Consider the following 20,764-nt stretch of genomic DNA (forward strand, 5'->3'; position numbering starts at 1 on the left):
CCTATCATTAGGCATATTAAAGCACGTAACAGTAACAGCTGTCAGCTAAGCAAATATAACTATAACTGAATTGTTGAGGTAGTTTTTTCAGTAACACTTTCAAACTCCTTGCTGTCCAAAAAGATTGAAACTGTTCATCAGTTCATAAAGTAGTAGCTTTCATTATTTCCTCCAAGACAGTAGGAAAAGGGAGGAGGGGAGAAACAGACAAGTTTTAAAAAACTATTTTTTTCCTTTTATATTTAAACAGGCATGTGTTTCATTTTTAGACATCCATCAATGTTCACTTCATTAGACAGGAAAAAAAATAAGTGGAAATATTGTCATAATTGGAAAATACTTGCATTAGTACTGATTGCTCTGCTTTACTAGAAGAAAGCCTTCTTCAGCATTAAAATCAAACATTTGAAAAAAACATATTGCTGAAAAGCAAGTGTCATTTCAGCAAATGGAACAGCTTTTATATATTTAAATATTTTAAGTTCATAATACACTTTTTCTTATGTGTACAGAGCTCAGATCATACAAACACTGTACAGGTCAAAAACCTCTGAGAATAAAACTAACCTCAGGTGTGTGAGAAATGCACAAACCACATGTACTTACAAATCTTACAAAGCAAGCTATTTGGTAAAGTACTAAAAAAAACCCCATGTGTTTCTGTGTAAGAATGGTCAAGTAACCTAACTTTTCAGGTCAAATGAAAACAAAGTAACTTCACGAGTTTGAGATAATCTGTAACATAAACTGGGAGTGGAAACATTCAACTTGTTACACAGCAAGGTTTTGCAGGCAAATCCACGTTTTTTAGAAACAAAAACTAAAGATCATGAAGAGTAATAATGACAAAGATTAAAGTATACATGGAATCAGATAATAAAAAAAAAAACATATTTGGCTGTAAAGGTAAAATAAATAACAAAACACAATTAAAATCCTTGTAAAACGCACCAACGAATTCACAGGTGTGCATTTCTTACAACACACATTTTAAAGGCTAGCACAGAACAGATGAAAATAAATAAGTATGCCAAAAGGCATGTGCAGATAGAAAAACACTGCTAATTAGCTCCAGAAGAATTACAAAAAATTTGAGATAATATGAGTTTGAGTCAATAAATCTGCCCAGTCGTTTCTATCTCTCAGACATCCTTTTAAATAACTGGCATGTAAACATGACAAAACACCTCTGTCATTATGGCTTTCGAAGCATGTATTTTCTGAAGAAGAAAACATAAAATGGGCTTCTACGTCCCTGACAGCTCTTTGCCATCCTGGTGTAGTAGTGACATTACACTGAAAGACAAGAAATTTTCAAGAAAAATTAAAAATCTCAGGAAATTCTGAGTGCCATGGGCTAGTATGCAGAGAAGAAAGACATCACACTTGTTTCCATTGCATTTGTTTTCTAAATTAAAAAAAAGAATTTTCAAATAGATCCCCAACATGATATGGCACATCCATATTTTCAAGTTAAAATGTTGTCAGTCATCAATTACCTCAGCAAGCACAAAGGTTTTATTATTGATTCCACTTTAACCAGATTCATAACTATGTCCTTTTATAATTCTGAGAAATCTGTTGAAGGTATTTCAATCTCACTATAATTACTGAATTAAATAGTACAAAACTCATCATTCTTTGTAGAAACATAGTCATTTCTACTGTACACCATCATAGGCATAACAAAATTAGGTTTTAAAGCCTAGAGGCTACTGGAAATACTTTTTGTTCATTAGACCCGTTGCCATTTAGACAACTGTCAACAGTTAAATCAGCGTCCTCAGTATCTCTAGATAGTGACTGCACCACAGTATCATAGACAGATTTAACGCTACACAATTTCATTACAGTATCACCAGTAATAGTGAAACAAAAGAAAAAAAATAGAAAAACAATGTAGGTGTCAGAAAAAAAAGAGAATTTATTATTTTTCTATGTAGTTGTGCATCTGTGATTTTCCTTCGCATTTTTGAAGAAAAGTGCTGTTGCTAAGCTGCTACAAACTCAGGTGTTTCATTATACCTGTCTTCAGCCAACACTGCTAGCTCTTCTTTATGACAGGACAATGACTTTGCAGGTCGAGTTTGCTGAAGATGCTGTCCATTTCTACCATTTCACTGGTCCAGTTGTTGGTGGTCAAAGAGGACTTGTATTTGACAAAACCTTAAAGCTTTCAGAATAGATGAGTTAAAAAAATGGATGCAGGAGAACCAAAATCAAAGCATGACATTGTTTCTGAGACAGTTCTTGGAAAACTTGTGGCAATTACGGAGGTTGCACAAAGAAGCAGTTGCCCATGTTTGGTGTGGTTCTAAGTCATTTGTGACGCTGAACAGTTTTCCTTTTCCTTCGCTTGAAAAAACAGCAGCACCTGCAGGTGTGACATGAATTACATATGACATAAAAAGGAACCACAAGCTAAATTATTTACTGCATTTGTTACACTTGAAGTATGTAGTTCAGATACAGCCAGCACCACAAGGAACGCATTAAACTCTAATGCAGGTGACTGATCTATTAGTGAAAAAAAATACCAGTACAGTTTTCACACATTTCACTTTTTTTTGTGAAAAAAATTATCAACTGAGAAAAAAAAGTTATTACAAAAACAGCTACTAAGTTCAGAGTATTGTGTGAGGGTATCAAAAGTATAGGCATCATAGGCTGACAATGTATTTTTAAGAATAAGGAATGTTCCATTACCTGAACACTCTTTCACATTAACTGGTAATATATAAAATAGAAGCTTAAGATTGTGTCACCTGAACTGTGCACTTAAAACTCTTCTGTTGCCAATACAAGAATGTAATTTAAGCTCCCTGTAAAGCAGAAATCAGAAAAACCTTCCTCAAGGCTGCTCCTCAAAAAGTTCTATGAGAAAATGTTCATTATTAATACAATTAATGTTTTGAACCAATGCTGTGATGATACTACCATTATGAAAAACTCACAGCTGCAAGTATATTGAAGCATGCTGACATTCTTCTGCTTTGTTGCATTCTACATGAAGGAAACTAAAACTGACAAATATAATGAAATTCACTTAGCAAACAGCAAAAAAATCTGAGAGTAAAAAAAAAAAAAAAAAAAACAAATTAACAAGCAAAAACACCACCCACAAAACAAAAAGAAAAACAGAACAAAGAAAAAATAGAAGGAAAAAATAATTGGAGTGAGTTAGACACAGGTAACACAAAGAAGAACTCCCAAAGTTTAGGACCCTATAAAAATATACATAGAAAACCTTTTCGTTTGCATCTAATGTTACCCTTATTTTAAGCAAGCCTCAACTCTTGACCACTACCTTTAAAAATAAAGCTTCCAGCAGTACTGTATTCATAATTTGTAACCAAAACTGAGTACACAACCTGTCTAACCTAACAGAGCTTGCCCCACAGAGTTCTGCAGTTTGATTATTGAATTATGACTTGCAGTGCTATATACTCAAGAATCTAAGAACTATGAAATACAACAGAAATGAAAATATAAATGTATTGCATCATAAACCTATCTTTTAAGTTCACTAAACATTTTATCAGTAAAATTTCAAAATAATCCTATCAATTTAGTTTGGAATATGGAAAATAGGGAAAACATTCAAATACCAGGGAGAAGAAGGGTCTAAATCTAAGACTATACAGAGTGTGAGAACAAGTAAGGGGAGACTGAAGTTACCTTCTCAAAATATCCAAGGGCACCCTGTTGCTCAGTCACTGAAAAAGTAGCAGTGGGCAGAGGCAGACCAGAGCTGCTCTGAGAGTTACATAACTTTCAGCAGAAAAAACACATTGGTTATTGATGGAGAGGAAGTTCAAAATTAGAATTCAGTAGGGAAAACTACATTGATAAGCATTTAGCAGAAATATCATACTGCATTTATTAACTCCAAAGTACTTCTAGAAGAGATAATTATTTTTGAATTCTAGTGACCACCAAATGAAATTGAAATTTCCCTATATGCACTAACACTTTTATTTTAGCATCTGTTTACAATCACTAATACCTGTGATCACTTAAGCTTTGAATTTATATGCAGATACATGGAGTCCCATTTAGTTTAACCCTTCCTTTGTTGCAGTCTTCTACCAAATATTTTATATATGTATGAATAACAAATGTCATTATCTAAGCAAAGCATTTTCCAATGTGAATTATCCTATCATCCTCTAAATTAAGAAATCCTACTCCAGACTTGTATGGTAAATCACTTTTGAACACACTTCAGAATAAGATGCCTCAAAGAAATCTTACAGAAAAAAATTGTTTCATTTCCTAATTTAGGTAGAGAACACAGGTTAAATGGTCAACTGCAGGAAGAAGACAGCACAGCAGACAATTTAAAGTCTAGAAAAATGATTTAGAATTTTTACTGTTTAACTACTTTTTTTAATAAGCTTACAATATGAAGCATGTCTCAAGGAACAACAGATCACATTTCCTAAACATTTAGGACTTCCTGGATCCTCTGTGTAATTCAGACACTTTTAGGTTTTCTTGCTTTTCTCTGCAGAAAATTTTAATCCATCCCTGCTGCAAATCATAATCTCCTGCTGTCTTTTATTCATTCTCCATAGTTTCTTTATTGTTTCTCTGTCAAACAGAGAAGAAGGGTCTCATGCAGGGAGGCATTCAAGAGTTCTATCTTTAAACATGGAGCACTGTTTTCTTTCATCTCCTACTTTTGTGGAGTTTCTAAAATACCATGACAAGTAACGCAGCTTCTATTAACAAGTTCTATTAACAGGTTCAGCAAGTTTGCCAACACCACCAAGCAGTGTGGTGTGGTTGGCATGCTGGAGGGAACAGATGTCATTCAGAGGTATCCTGATGGGCTGGAAAGGTGGGCCCCATGCCTACCTCAAAGTCCAAGCAGGCCAAGTGCAAAGTCCCACACCTGTATTGGAGCAATCCCCTATGGCTCTTCACATTACCCATTAATGTGTGCTGGCAGCTCAAAAAGCCAGCTGTATCCTGGACTCCATGAAAAGATGCACGGCCAGCAGATAAAGAAAGGTGATTCTGCCCCTGTGCTCTGCTCTTATGAGATCCCACATGGAGTAATGTCTCGGGCTCTGGGTTCCCCAACACAAGTGCACAGAGATGTTGAAAAGGGTCTAGAGGAGTGCTACAAAGATGATCCTATGAGAACAGGCTGAGGGAACTGAGTGTGTTCAGCCTCAAAATGAGAAGGCTCCAAGGAGATCTATATGGTAAACTTTTAATACCTGAAGGAGGTCCTACAGGAAAGCTAGAGAGGGACTATTTATGGGGCATATAGTGACAGGACAAAGAGCAATGGTTTTAAACTAGAGCAGGGTAGATTTTGATTGGATACCAGCAACGAATTTTTTACTGAGGGTGATGAGGAACTGGACCAGGATGCACAGAGAAGCTGTGGATACCTCACCCCAGGAAGTGTTTAAAACCAGGCTGCATCAGGAGCATGAAGGTGACAATGCCTAAAATTTAGAATATATACTGCATACAAGTACATAAACATATCAAAGGTTAAAGTGTTGGATAAATGTCACGAATCAATAAAAGGCTTACTGAAGAAACTCCTTATTCCTTCTGATTTACAGCATCTCACTGAGTGGTAATAGAGATCTAATATTCATCTGAAAAAAATATTTGTGTTCAAAGGACACCTGTTCTTCAACTATTTTCAATGAAGATGTAATTACTCTAAGCTTCCAAAACTATGAAAACATTGGAAAAAATAATACCATTTTTCTTTAAATTATTTAAGAAAATGCTACAGACAGAAGGTATCAGCAAAAGAGGTTAAACTTGTTGGTATTTTCAGAAGGTGAAGGGATTAAGAGGTATAAAGAGAGTCTTCTTAGAAACAAAAATGTCTGCATCACAAGCATGAATGACAGTGACACCTGTATTTCATTACACTCTCCAGTAGTGTAAAATCTAAATTGATGTTTAAAATACCCTTGAAATTAGGCCTGTAACTGTCATATTAAAACATTAAACTACCTAAACCTGCTGAAGTATTGTTATGAAGATGCATAACTACCTATACATTGATGTCTGATAACTACCCTCGGGAGGGGATAGGGCAGAGGAATGTGCATGTGTGTGTTGCTTTAGTTAATGCTCACTGCAACAAACCAATTTCTATCCCCAAAAATAGTGAAGAAACTTCAGTTTAAATATACACGGATGGATAATTAACTAGTGTGTTTCATATCAAAAAAGATCCAATAACAGTACATTTTAGACTACATATTATGTCTGTAACAATGTCAGTGAAGCCTAGGCTAAAAAGATCAAGAACAGGAATAACTCATATATAAATATGCTACCAGAATCAGAGAATCATAGAATGTCAGGGACTGGAAGGGACCTTAAAAGATCATCTGGTCCAGCTCCCCTGACAGAGCAGGACCACCTAGATCACACTGGAACACAGGCATTTCTTGAAAATCTCCAGAGACAGAGACTCCACAGCTTCCCCAGGCAGTTGGTTCCAGCTTTCTGTCACACTCACAGTGAAAAAATTCTTCCTCAGGTTCACAGGAAACCTCCTATGCCTCACCTTCCACCCATAGCCCCTTGGCCTGTCACTGGGCATCACTGAGAAGACACTGGCTCCATCCTCCTGGCTGGTCTCCTCTCCAAGCTAAAAAGCCCCAGCTCCCTCAGTCTCCCCTCATAAGGAAGATGTTCAACTTCTTTAATCATTTTTGTGGCTCTGCGCTGGACTCTCTCAAGCAGCTCCCTGTCCTTGAAGTGGAGGCTCCAGAACTGGACACAATACTCCAGATGAGACCTCACTAGGGCAGAGCAAAGTGGAAGGAGAACCTCCCTCAACCTACTAACTACACCTCTTTTAATTCACCCTAGAATGGCACTGGCCTTCCTGGCCACAAGAACACACTGCTGTCTCATGGCCATTTTTCCATCCACCAGAAAAAAGTAATATCCTGGTTTCATCTGAGACAGAGTTAATTTTATTCCCAATAACTGGTATAATGCTACGTTTTAATTTAGTGTGAAAATACTGTTGATAACACACTGATGTTTCAGTGTGTTAGATACAGATATAAATACACACACACTCCCCTCAATGAAAGACTTTGCAGTTTCCCACACTGCCAAAAAGCAAGTGAACAAGAAGCTGGGAAGCAGCATGGCCAAGACAGGTAACCTGAACTAGCAAAAGGGATATTCCGCATCACAGAATGTCACTCTCAGTATATTCACTGGAAGGAGTTGGCTGGGGGAAAAGGACAGATGACTGGTCAGGCATTGGTCACCAAGTGATGAGCAACTTCACTAGTTGCTCAGTCACCTTTTCTTGGATTTTATTTCTTTGTCTTTTTTGTATATTGCTTTTCAGAACAATTATTTTTACTACTACTGTTTACTGTCATTGTTATGCTTAATTTGAGTTATTCAACTGCTCTTATCTCAAAACATGAGTTTTACCTTTTCCCATCAATTATTTTTGCCATCCAAACAGGAGAAGAGAGAAGTAAGCAAGTGCCTGCTGGAGTTAAACTACAGCACTGAACTTCTGCATTTTTCAAGTAGCTGTAGCATCCTGACTTGTGAGATTTCTCTTACATTCTGCAGTCATAGGTTTAATTAGGCTAAGCATTACTTAAAACTCTAGAAATGTAATCTTTTCCTCTGTGTGTATAAACTGGGCATAGAGAATGTTATCACTGCACTTATGCAAAGGGAGGGATGGGCAATTTCTCTATGAGCAGCCTATCAATATCCTTTCTGTTTTAAAAGAAAATTAAATTCTCACCAGAAAAATAATAAAATGGTACTCTGCAAGTAGTGGCAAAGATGGCAAACAGAGTTGGTCTTCTCACTGCTCACAGAAAGCTAATGCACAAGTGTGGCAAAACAGACACCTCCATTCACAACAACTTTAACTACTCATGCACATAAATCTCACATACCAAAAGCAGAGCAATCACTTAAAGAAAAAAAATGTACTTTGAGAAACTTCCTCTTACATGAAAATGAGGAAATGGGCTCTTATTGCTATGAAGGAATGCTTAACTAGATTTTTCTGCTATTAATGTACCCTTCATACCTGAGTGCCTCTATTTTATGGTAAACTAAATCCTTGTAAAAACCTAATCTAAGCAAAATTAATAAATAAAACTTGTTGAAAGGTATACTGTCTTTAGCTATCAAGAATATTTTCCTGTACTATTTTTCAAGTATTTTTTTATTACTCATATATATAAATATATATATACTTGTTATCCAACACATGTTAAGAGGCTTTAGTACTTTTCCCTTTCATGACACAGTAACTTTAAATAATCCTGAACCTAATTATCTAGCAGTAGATTGTCAAAGACCAATCCTCTGATATATACTATGTTTACAGAGATAACAGGTGAAGTTCAAACATCTGTTAGCCTTTTATTACTTGTACATATCAACCATCTATTTTCTAGATGACAAAACAGTAGCTCAATGCTATTGCACATGAAGAGAACGTTTTTCCCCTGTAAAAGATAGAAAGTAAGAAAAAAAATATTCTACTACTCAATAAAAAGGAACAAAGTATATCACAGACTGCACAACCTAAAAGCAAGTAAGATTTGAAGCAGGCAGAAAACTCCTGAAGGCGGCTGCTGTAAAAACATTGAATTGTTTCACAGTATTAAAACATGTTTTGTGATTTTCAAATTGATTTGTTACTTTCAAAGTTCTCTGAAATTGGTTTTAAATAAAGCAACAAATATAAGGCCTCTGGGGCAATTTCTGCCTGCTTGCACTGTAGAACTCACCACATGTTCAATACTTTCTGGCAGCTATATAGAAAGAGAGTAAGAGGAAAAGAGAGAATCAGAATACCACATAGAGGAAGAATTTTACATCGTTCATTCGTAACTTTTGGTAATCAGAAGACTATCTTAAAATACTTCCAAATGAGTTGCAATACAAAATATGCACATACTTATCTAAGCACAGAAATTTGTTATTGAGGGCTTAGTCTAAAAAGCACAAGTTATAGAAAGTGTATTATATAAAGCCAAAGTTAATCATAGGTCTATAGTTTTGCCCCTCACCAGTAGCTATTCACTTTTAGACAGAAATTTTTTAATAAATATCCAAGAAATTTTTCAAAGTAGCTGAGCACACAGTATCCAAAGAATACAAACATATGGACATACTTAGTTTCATCCACTACTTCTACTTCTGCAGGAGCTGTGATGGGTGCATTTGACCGGCCTGCAGTTGGGTCATCTGTGTTCAGTTCTCCATTTGTTGAGCTTACTACCTGAAATTATGAGAATAACTGAAGTTATGGTAGTGCAACACATATTTGTCAATTCCTGAAGCTGTATTACACATTCAAAAAAATCAGTAACTGAAGTAAAAAACTCTGTATTCCATTAATAGTATCTTTTCCAGATTTTATTCCTGCATGCCTGCGATATTTCTTATGTGTACTAGCAGAATAGACATTGACATGATCCACACAAATTTGGTGTACTAAGCAAAGCAATTTTGATCCAGTGATCTAGTGATCTCACTAGTGTCTCTTCTGAGCCTTAAGAAATGGCACTAACTGCTTTCCTGATACCAGTTTGGTCATTCTTACTCTATCTCTGCTCCTTTAATGTATTTAAGTGCTCTAGCTTCCTTCCTCATGTGAATCAGTTGTATGTCAAAGAATACTCATCAGAAGAGACAAAAAAATAAGATAAAAGTGCAGGTGGTGTTTAGTTTTCACTCTTAAAAAGCACAAGAACGCTTACTGCCATCTAAGAAAATTTAAAAGTAAAGATTCATCTTCATTCCCATTAATTATTAATTTAGGCCCAAATTCCTTTGTAAACTCTTGAGCCACTGAGACAGATGTGCTTACTTGGGAATATCTGTTCTGACTTTAAACCAAATGGAAACAAATAGTGTCTTTCTCAGTTCCTATCAGTTTTCCTGCATGACAGATGGAGTTATTCGAGAGGCCTCTCCCTAATTTATCTCATACAATCTGCCAGAAAAATGGTTAACTGGATACATACAAGTAGGCATCAGGGATTTTATAGTGTAAACTGATCCATTCAAGTATCAAATGTCTACTAGCAACAACCTAGCAACAAATGCTTGTCCAAGCAACGTTACAGAAACATGTCATTCTGGCCGAGTAACAAACATTAAGAGCCTGCAGAAAACACTCAAGTGGACAAGCAGTAATTCACAGTGCAAGACTCTTACCAGCTGTTGCCTGAAGGTCAGAAATTAAGGTAGATGAAAACGGAGGGAAGGTAATTCAGTCATTATAATGTTAATAATCCCCTCACCTTTCCAAGCTCTTACTGTAGCAGATGTTTTATAACTAGAGCTAACAGCCTTCTGAGGTTTGCATTCTGATTCCTATTGTAACTACAGAGCTTCAGAAGTCTGCTGAACTCAAGGCATTCTTCCATGCCACATGTCTACATCAGGCTGAGTTTTCTTCTTCCTCAAACCGCTGCCAAAAAATAATCAACCTCTGCAAACCCAATAACGAAGATTTACGAGATAGAAGAATGTAGTTACTTAAATTATGGTCAATGTAACAGAAAGAATTCTGAAAATTGGACTTTATTTCTGTGATGACAAGTAAGTCCAGAAGAGTTTCAACCATGTGGTTTCAGCTTAGTTTCATATCACTGGGGATGGCAAAAGCACTAAACACTCAGTAATGAAACAGGCATTATAGTTTGACAAGTCATAAAATGGTTGGTCAGGCATCTTCAACTAAACATCCCAGATTTTTCTCTCTCTTTTTTTTTCTTAAACAAGGATTTTAATATTTGCCATCGTTGCCCACATTTACTAGCATCTCAACTATCTCAACAGGATCAGACATCCACCAAATATATAATCGAATACTATCAAGTTGCATGGCTTATTTTAAATGGGACAAAATCAAGTTTATCTTTCAGAAAAGCATTGTGACCTCTGAAAATCGCAACAAATCAAAGAATATTGGTCTGAAAAACAGTCAGTCATGCTTCTCCAGTATCATAAACACTTCAAGTTTCAATTTCAGTCTACTAATTCTGAAAACAGCTCTATGACCCATGTTAGTAAGCCAAAGAACGCAAGATTAGTATATCTGCATCAAAGCAAAATATTTAGTTTTAAATGCAGATTTGCATTTAAAACTAAACTTGCACTCTAGAGGAGTGCAAGAAATATGCAGAAGTGCTTCAATTTCAGTATCAGTAAGGCTACAACAAAATTTCTGCACCTCGCTAAAATAACCTGCAAGGCCTGAAGTTAAATGCCTATGACACTGGTAAAATATTTTATGATCATAGAATCATAGAATTAACCAGGTTGGAAGAGACCTCCAAGATCATCCAGTCCAACCTAGCACCCAGCCCTAGCCAGTCAACTAGACCATGGTACTAAGTGCCTCATCCAGGCTTCTCTTGAAAACCTCCAGGGACTCCACCACATCCCTGGGCAGCCCATTCCAAAGGGAAAACACTCTCTCTGGCAAGAAATTCCTCCTAACATCCAGCCTGTACTTTCCCCAGCACAACTTGAGAGTGTGTCCCCTTGTTCTGTTTGCTGGCTGCCTGGGAGAAGAGGACAACCCCCACCTGGCTACAATGTCCCTTCAGGTAGTTGTAGACAGTAATGAGGTCACCCCTGAGCCTCCTCTTCTCCAGGCTAAACAACCCCAGCTCCCTCAGCCTCTCCTTATAGGATTTGTGTTGCAGGCCCCTCACCAGCTTTGTCACCCTTCTCTGGACACGTTCTGACAAATAGTGCATCTGGTAAAAGACTAACAACGCAGGGAAAGTGAAGCAGTGTTAACACTAGTACACTCCTGATCCTGGAGCACGTGGGCTGAAGTGAGATCAGTCATTAGTTTTCTCTCAGCCTACATCTCAATCATCTCAAAAATCCACACAACATAGGCAGGAAGACAGGGGAATATACCAACGTAAGCCAAGAATAAGTCACTTGAAAGTCAGCGTATGCACTGAAGATGTGGTACACCAAATTCTGTTGCCAAGATGTACCATGAACAAGGCACAAAAAAGATTCATCATAGTCTATGCACAAAAAAAAACAGCTAGAACTTGGGGAAATGAGAGAGAAGAACTGACACACACTAACTATGTGAAGAGAAACTTTTAATTTATCTGCTTATGCCTGCATCTCCTCAGTAGCATGCTGAAAAATGGGAGGCACAATTAATCTTTGAATAGATTTGTATACAGTTGTAGTGAAAAAATGTGGATACTGAAATTATTTTTGTGCCTAAATAAAATTCACATGAACATTTTGCCATGAATAATCACAGAACTAGGTTTACAAAATAGTATTTTAAACTACATTTCACATTAAAGTGTTGCAGTGTTGAAGATTAACTTAAGCTATATAAGTAGAAGATTAAAGGCTAAAGTGAAAATCTGAACCACCTTCAAGAAATTTGGTAACAGATCTTATCCTGGTTTAAATTTAGTTGTTCTAAATTCAATCAGTTTTTTAAGAGTTTAATTGAAGAGAACGCAAAGAAGCACAAGTCACACTGGCTGTTTCCTACTCCTCTCTATGCCAAAAGGCATACTGGACCCACTACATAATGACATGTATTAATTGTGGATAGATTCATTTCTTAGATATATGGATATTCGTTTCTTAGATATATGGCTTTAGAAACCTGATTAAAGGCCAGGAGATTATGAAGTTAAACCTGAATATAAATTCCCCAAAAATTGTAGCAGCAAATGTTAAGGCTAGCCCCATGATTTGTTTTGCATTAGTATGTAAACTAATCTTTTACTTACTGAACTTCATGCCTACAATCATTTTAGGGAATTGCAAAAATTTGAAAAAGATGTAGAAAAGAACCTTTCATTTCAATACCAATCTCAGTCACAGAAGTTTCCACTCTTCAAAAATGGAGACCAGTCCTCATTCCTGAGCAATTCATTGGTGACACCAGAGAATGCTATAATTTAACATCAGAAACCTTACAGTTAAGAAGAATTAAGAATTTTTTTTTTAATTAAAAAAAATATATAACCTTTTTAATCCAGAGAATATTAGGGAAGTTGATTTGTATCTTCTCAGGCACTGCTTTCTCCACTTCCTGAAGTCATACCTTGCAGCTCAAAACTATTTACATCAACTAAACGTCTAATCTTTCAAGCAGTTGCTAAGCACCTTTCAAGACCTATGACACTTTCCTCGGGACTCTTTAATCTGACATTTTTATCAAATATCCTTTCAAAGAATGTGCAAATGGAAAAACAAAGAAATAATAAGATGAAGGAGACCAACCAGCAAGTGATGGAAAAAAAGCAATGAACACATTAGTAAAGTCTTTATGAGTGCATAAGCAGTTTGCTGTTTGAGCAAAGAAGTAAATAATTCAGTGCTGTACAACTGACATTTTTGGGGACTGCAGCAAACAATAACAAAGATGCAGGAAGGTGATGAATTAATTGCTAGGGCATACAAATTTTTCTTACTAATAAAGCTACACAAACTAGCAGGATTTTTACCTGTAAGAAGAGTGTAATACTAATACAAAGGAATACTACTGGTATTTTCTCTCCCTGCTCCTAAAAAGGGTATTAAACATATATTATTAAAGGAACAAAATCTCTTGTGACTGTTACATTTTATCTGAGAAGGAATAAATATTCCTTGAGCACTATGATTGTCAAAACAGTGATATGATATATAATCTGAAAGTTTGAATAACAGGAATTTATGAAGTAAAATATATATTTTTCTAATCTAAAAAAAGATATATATCAGAAGATATAACTTAAAATCTAATTTTGATTCCATATCACTATATTGTTCGCAAAAGATAAATTACTATCTTTAAAATTGATGTTATTGAGAGCACAACTGCAATTTAAGTTATACAGGTGAAGTTTTAAAATATATGATAATGGAAAACACAGAACAGTTTTTAAACTTTTCCTGATACACAGTGATATTTATAATCACTAGCTTTTTTTTAATAACACATAACAGTACTTTTAAACCAGTAAAATTTAGGAAATGTGAAGTTTCAAAGCACTTAAAGAAAATAGGGTATTATCAAACTGGGGAGACCAGAGCACTGTTTTCTTTACCCTGGACTTCTTATTCTTTCCTCAATTGATAAATCTTTTCCAAAGCAAATATATGTGACTTAGTCTTAATGAAAAAATGCAGGAGACAGAAAAAACTTTACCCCTACTCTGATAACTCTTAAAAGCTGAACTATTTTCATTTCAGACTGAAAGGTCAAAACCTCATATAGACTTTACAGCTGGCATTTTGAGTCCTTCTATAGCACATTTTGATTTCATTGTTACCATAACCATCTCACTTCTAAATGTACTCACAGATACTAAGAGTAAACCAGGAAAACAAGTTCTCTGAAGACGAAATGAACTAATAAAGGAAAAAAAATGTTGGTTTTTATTAATTTTTCCATTGGTAAGTGGTAAGTACTGCCCTGGGGACCAGTTCTTTGGGTCAACTGTTGTTTGAACAAAATAAGTAAAATTTAAGCAAAAATCCTTACTTAACACTTGTATTTGAATTTTACTTAAGGAACAAAAAATGTGATTTGAAGAACAGTGGATTCAGTTGACAGTGGCTTAGCTGCTTACACAACTAAATAATACATCAGAGGCCTGAACTTCAGTTGCTTACACTGATGTAAGTGTACAAGCCCTCAGAAAGAACTCCTTAATTTTAGGCTTTAAGCAGGAAATGTTTAGCAAAAATTCCACATACAAAAAGACATATGGTTTTCTGCACCTCTTTTAATTTCAGTTTGCCAGTTGTGAAGTAGGGAATGACAGCCATATTCTAAACATTATTGGAAAACTAATTTAATATGGAAACAGGAATCATGTCATACATCAGGAAATGAGTATTATATAAGCAAAATGACTGATTAAATCATATGAAGAGGTAGAAAATACCTGTACTGAGCCACCATGTCTGTCAGCTGTTAGGTGAGCCCTCAAATGATGTGGATTGGCTTGCGAATCCCAAGCTGCCCTATGGTCTGTTGACTACCATTTTTACGTTTATCAGGAATACATGCAAAAGAAGAAATTTTAAAAGAAATCATGCATTATTACACACTAGATTTTAAAAGCACAGAAGCATTACATACTCAATTTCTATAAAGACTGTACATCAACATTACCTATATACTTGCCTACACACACATTTTCATAAAGAAGCAGCTAACATTCAAAATTCCACTGAGTAACAAAGTGCACCAATACAGCCTGTAACAGCATAGGTAAATGGACACACATCTAAATTCCCAACATTTTTACCACCTTGCTCAGTATCAGATTTCAAAACAAACTGTCAGTGCCATATGTTCATGTTAGAACCTCAATAAATGATAGCACACAAGGAAGAGACAGTGATTAAAACCAGAGAACTACAAAACCGAAAATCATCAGAGAGAAAATTCACTACTGACATAAACTACAGTATATCATAGTACCAAGCAAGCAATCATTTAGGACATTTTAAGGTCTACAGAGTAATATTAACAAGAATCTATTTACATTAAAAAAAAACAAACAAAACTAAACAAAGTAAACCAGGAGCCAATTATGTTTTGGAGTTCTAATAAATACAACAACAGCACAAACCACAAAACAGAAAATAATTCTGGTAATATTACATGAACAGTTTACCTGATTTTTGGATTGTTGCACTTTGTGCTGATATGCTTCTCTATTTGAAGACTGTGCAGGGTCTGAATGTACTGAACCCACTGGAGTAGGCTACAAATATAAACAATATGTAGCAACTGGTAAAAAAATATATTTCTAAGTCTTACCAAAAGTTACTGGTTTCCAATAGAAATTATTCTATAAATCTAATAGTTTCCCATAACTCAAAATCATCAAATTAAAGCAAAATTCTATCAGAGTCACATATGGCACTTCAGGGTAAAATGTGCAATCTAAAATTGTCAACTTACACATGTAACTCCTCTAGCTTTAAATAGAAGCCAGGTAAAAAATAAAATCAAGGTATTCAGGTCAGTACTGAGACTAGTACTACTCAACATATTCATCAATGACCTGGATGAGGGCACAGATGGCGCTGTCAGCAACTTTGATGGTGATACAAAACTGGATGGAGTGGGTGACACACGTGGAGGTTGTGCTGCGAGACTTAGGATGGAGATTTGGCAAGGGAGAAAATTTAATTAAGTTTGACAAGGGCAAGTGTAGAATCTTGCACTTTAGAAAGAGCAACCCCAAGTATCAGTATAGACTGGGGAATGACCTGTTGGGAGAGCAGAGAAGGGGAAAGTCACCTGGTGGTGCTAGTGGATGGAAGGATGACCATGAGCCAGTAGTGTGCTTTTGTGGCCAAGAAAGCCAATGCCATTCTGGGGAGTATCAGAAGGGCTGTGGTTACTAGGTTGAGAGAGGTTCTCCTCCCACTTTGCTCTGCCCTGGTGAGGCTGTATTTGGAATACTGTGCCCAGTTCAAGGACAGGGAACTGCTTGAAAAAGTCCAGAGCACAGCCATGAAAATGATTAAGGGAGTGGAACATCTTCCTTATGAGGGGGGACTGAGGGCACTGGGGCTTTTTTAGCTTGGAGAGGAGACTAAAGGGTGACCTCATAAATGTTTAAAAATATGTAAGGGGCGAGTGCCAGGAGGATGGAGACAGTGTCTTCTCAGTGATGCCCAGTGACAGGCCAAGGGGCAACGGGTGAAAGCAGAGGCATAGGAAGTTCCATGGAAACGTGAGAGGAAATTTTTTTTTCACTGCAAGGGTGAAGAAACACTGCCCGGGGGGTTGTGGAGCCTCCTTCTCTGACGATATTCAAAACCCACCTGAAGGCATTCCTGCGTGATCTACTCTAGGTGATCCTACTCTGACAGCGGGGTTGGACTAAATGATCTTTTGAGGTTTCTTCCAACTCCTAACATTTTATGACTCTGTAACTCTGTGGTTCTTTCTTTAAAGAATACTTCTGATTCTCAGTATTCTCAGAATATTGAGAAATGATTGCTCTAACATTTTAAAAATGCTAGGAGCAAGAGAGTCCCAAAGTAAGAACACACAAGCAATAAAGACAATCATCTGAATGTTTTAAACACCTCTTCCAACTTAAAAACCCATCTGAACACCTAAAACCTTGTTTTGGATTGACCAAATATGGACTTCCATATTAGTATATGTTTGAAAAAGCACTCAATATGAAAACATCTCAAGCCAAAAGTTAATGTTTGAAAATGGATTTGCAACTGAAATTGTATCCAGATGGATGGACACGTATTGTGAGATTCAAGATTAGCACTGGCTGAAAACTGATCACGCAGACCTCTCAGTATACTACTAACAGCTTCATTGTACTCACCAGCTGTTTGCCAATCCAGTCATATTCATAATCAAATACACAGCCTTTCCGATCAAGTAAGTCTGTGAAGAGCTTTCTTAAGTACTGATAGTCGGGCTTTTCAAAAAAATCTAGCCGTCTCACATAATGCAGATAGGTAGCCATTTCCTCTGTATAAACAAGAAATGCACACAATTGCCATTGCTGGTTTAATGGCGCTCGAAAAACAGTACTTATTACATTTTAAAGCATATTCTATCTCATCATAAAAACTGAACAGTTGTTCACCATAAATCTGTGAAGTCCAAGAAAGACTCCAAGTATGTCCTAGGAAGTAATCCCCCCACTAGCTTTCCCTCTGCATTACCTGTCAAGATTTTCCATTTGACCTTCTATTCCTAAGGCACAGTGTACCAAGAAAGCAAGAAGAGAAAGGTCTGTTTCAATTTTTTTTCCAATTAATTGTACAAAGAAAAGCCTATGAGAAGGTAAAGAAGGGGATATATGAATGTGCAGGGTGGACTATGCCTCAAAGAACAGCTATTACCAGAATGTAACCTTACTTTCAGAGAAGATCCATGTGGTATGTTCTACAGTGGACAACTCCAACTGTCCTGACAAAATCTGCTCAGTAGAGATTGTTGAGTTATGAATGTAGCATGACTACGGAAGGCTGTAACGGTGCTGCTGAATGTTTCAAGCATCATGTTACGTAAAGGTCTTGGGGAGAAGTGGCAAATACTCTGAACAGAAACACTGCAGAGAAGTACTAAGGTTACCTGAGCTCTTGTAGAATGACTTCTGACCAGTGTCAGTTTAATATCGCTGTTTAAATACCATATCAGCACACAAATGGAGATTCATTTGGGTAGGTGTTACATGGAAATTATAAAATTCTCCCAGTAGTGGAGACAACCAGGGAGATTTCTGAAAGGGCCTGGACCTGTGAAGATAAAAGGAAAGAGCTTTCCTATTTGTTAAAGAGTATGAAGTGCAGACTGTGCAGCCAGAACTGTCTAGTTAAGCCATGAATTCCAGCATAAATATCTTGGAAGGTGAGCAAAGCATACAGAATCCCCATTGTTTTATAGTGAGCTTAAAGCATGAAAGACTTGAGACATCAACTCTAAAGAACAAGCGTCTTTATGGACAGAAGACTGCAAGAATCCAAGTGCTGAAAGAGACGACTCATGAACACCTAAAGCACAAGATTCAAATTCCATTAAGAAATTGCTCAGACATGTGACTACATTTGCAGTAAGTCCTTCAGGAATGAAATAAAGAGCATGTGTAAATACAATAACCTAAGAAAAGAGCAGACAGTGAGAAGAGAAATACAGGTTCCTCTGCTGCAGCAGGAAAGAACTAAGATACTACAAGAGTGAAGAGAGCAACAACTTAAACATGCTGAAATTCTGGTTCATTTAGACTGCATCTAAAAGAAAACACAACAAACCCAAGCCACCAGCCATAAAAACAACACCCCAAAACAAACAGAAAACAACCAAATGAAAGAAACAAAGGTACTACAGTAGTTTGGAACAGAGTAGTACCGCAACTTCTTGCAATTTAATATGGATCAGGTAAAGCACTTGATCTGAGACACGAATTCCAGGTGAAGACAGGTCTTAAAACTATCCTCTTTAGGAACCTTTATAGATCATGAAAGAGTGGGAAAATACCCACTGGCAAGCTGTTCTGAGAAAAGCATTGACACCTTACACTCATGCCAAAAAGGCTCTCCTTATGGTTCCAATGCACAAGAGAAAATACCTCTATATGACTAGAAAGTCAGAGGATGAGTAAGGTTAAAAGTAGATATCATCAACATTTACTGATCCTGCACAATGGCATCACTGCACATTCACCCTGATCACACATCATATTCCATTAAGTTTGGAGAAGCTGACGTTTTATGGTGCAAAGAAGGTGCTTTAAAGAAGACAATCTTCTGATACAGAATGGCTGAGAAGCACAGAAGCAGTGCTAAGAATGAGCTACGCTATGCTAAACTCTTTCAGAGATAGTGGGAAAGAAAGAGTAAGAAGTGAAGTTTTGAGGCCAGTTCAATAAAAAAAAGTCTTGAAGTAGAACCATATTGGTGGTTCTCACACCAGAGAACAATAGTGTGAAACATCCCAAAGTACTCACTTTTGACAAAAGCAGAGTATTTTAGACATGAACAGATGGAGATGTGAATAGGAGGAATTCTTTGGACCTGAAATGCAACTCCAAAAACAAGCAGGACTTTTCAGCAATACTAGCAGAGGAGATAAAGTATTTGAAAAAGGTGAAGAGAAATCTTGCTAGGAACCTCTTTAATCAATACTTTTGCAATGTAGACTGCAAGCTAAAGCATGCAGGGTATGTCTTCAGAGATGTGAAGGCTGGAACAGAGTTATACTATGCAGCTGAATCAGTCATAACTATCTGACTCAAAAAATCAAATACTTTGTAATGTATTTGAAGCAGAAACTGAATTCAGAGTTTAAATCTCTTTTACACAAGGCTTGACACAGCAGTAGCATTACACACTGCAAAACGATACAATTCCACAAAACAGGGAATGATAAAGGTAAGTCTTTCACATGTCGAAAACCAAGCATCTTCCACTGATACTACAGCTGTCTTGCCTTATGGAGTATCAGTCAGCTAGCTCAGTCTGCCAGCTGACTGAAAAGAACTGAAATGATGGTGCATGTACTTCCCATTCTATTCTGCTGTCAGCATCAAAGGACAGAAGAAGATAGAAAATCCACAGATATATGACACATAAATTTCCACATAAAAGATGATATTAAATCTGAATTTTATCTTTTAAAAGGTGTAAGAATCTTATCTTGTGTTCTCCAAGGTAAAGCATCTTTTTCTTGTTCTAATAGTCATTCCTGTCAAGAAGCACTTATCTGACTAAATTTGGTGCAAACAAGCTACTACATCCATATTACTACTCATGTATTTCCAGGAGCTGCACCATATACACCTTAACTAGATATTTAGAGGACTCTAGCAGTTACATAAAAACTAAGACACACAACATGGATGCACTAGTGGGTGTTAGAAGATTTCTAGTGCAGAACAGGGTTTTTCCCTATATTTAACTTTTGTTAATTCACCAGACATTTGCCCTAAATTTTGCTGGGGGGAAAAAATCGCTTTTTTTTTGTAACTTGGAGAAGAAAATGCAAAGAAAAACGTAAGAAATATTGCTAACAAACTAATTTTCACCTAGAGTGGGAAAGAACTTCAAACTGTCCCTAGTACAACACCTTATCCCCTTGAGAATTGGTTATGGCCTTGTCTGTTTTGTTTTCACACAACTCCACTTGAAAGAAGCTCCACCATCTCCCAGGTAATGACAATCTCACTGTGCTCTTCACTATATTTGAAACACAGGAGTTGAAATTTAAACCTAATTGTCT

At 36.5% G+C, this 20,764-nt stretch overlaps 1 protein-coding gene across 3 annotated transcripts in view; it reads right to left on the reverse strand.

Moving 5' to 3' along the window:
- Positions 1–214: 214 nt before the first annotated feature.
- Positions 215–20,764, reverse strand: part of CSNK1G3 (casein kinase 1 gamma 3) — an 80,526-nt gene continuing 59,976 nt past the window's right edge. Inside the window, exons 10-15 of one of the 3 annotated variants that reach the window (XM_064176637.1) lie at positions 17,364–17,512; positions 15,675–15,764; positions 14,937–15,029; positions 9,165–9,271; positions 8,778–8,801; positions 215–2,374 (exon numbers count right to left, since the gene is read on the reverse strand). In XM_064176637.1, coding sequence (XP_064032707.1) covers positions 2,320–2,374; positions 8,778–8,801; positions 9,165–9,271; positions 14,937–15,029; positions 15,675–15,764; positions 17,364–17,512 — 518 coding nt within the window. In that variant the 3' untranslated portion in view covers positions 215–2,319. Of the gene's footprint in view, positions 2,375–8,270; positions 8,493–8,777; positions 8,802–9,164; positions 9,272–14,936; positions 15,030–15,674; positions 15,765–17,363; positions 17,513–20,764 lie in introns of those variants that run through there. The other 2 variants (XM_064176638.1, XM_064176639.1) reach the window with 2 other exon arrangements.

The sequence above is a fragment of the Pogoniulus pusillus genome, chromosome Z, assembly GCF_015220805.1.
Source record: "Pogoniulus pusillus isolate bPogPus1 chromosome Z, bPogPus1.pri, whole genome shotgun sequence".
NCBI lineage: Eukaryota > Metazoa > Chordata > Aves > Piciformes > Lybiidae > Pogoniulus > Pogoniulus pusillus.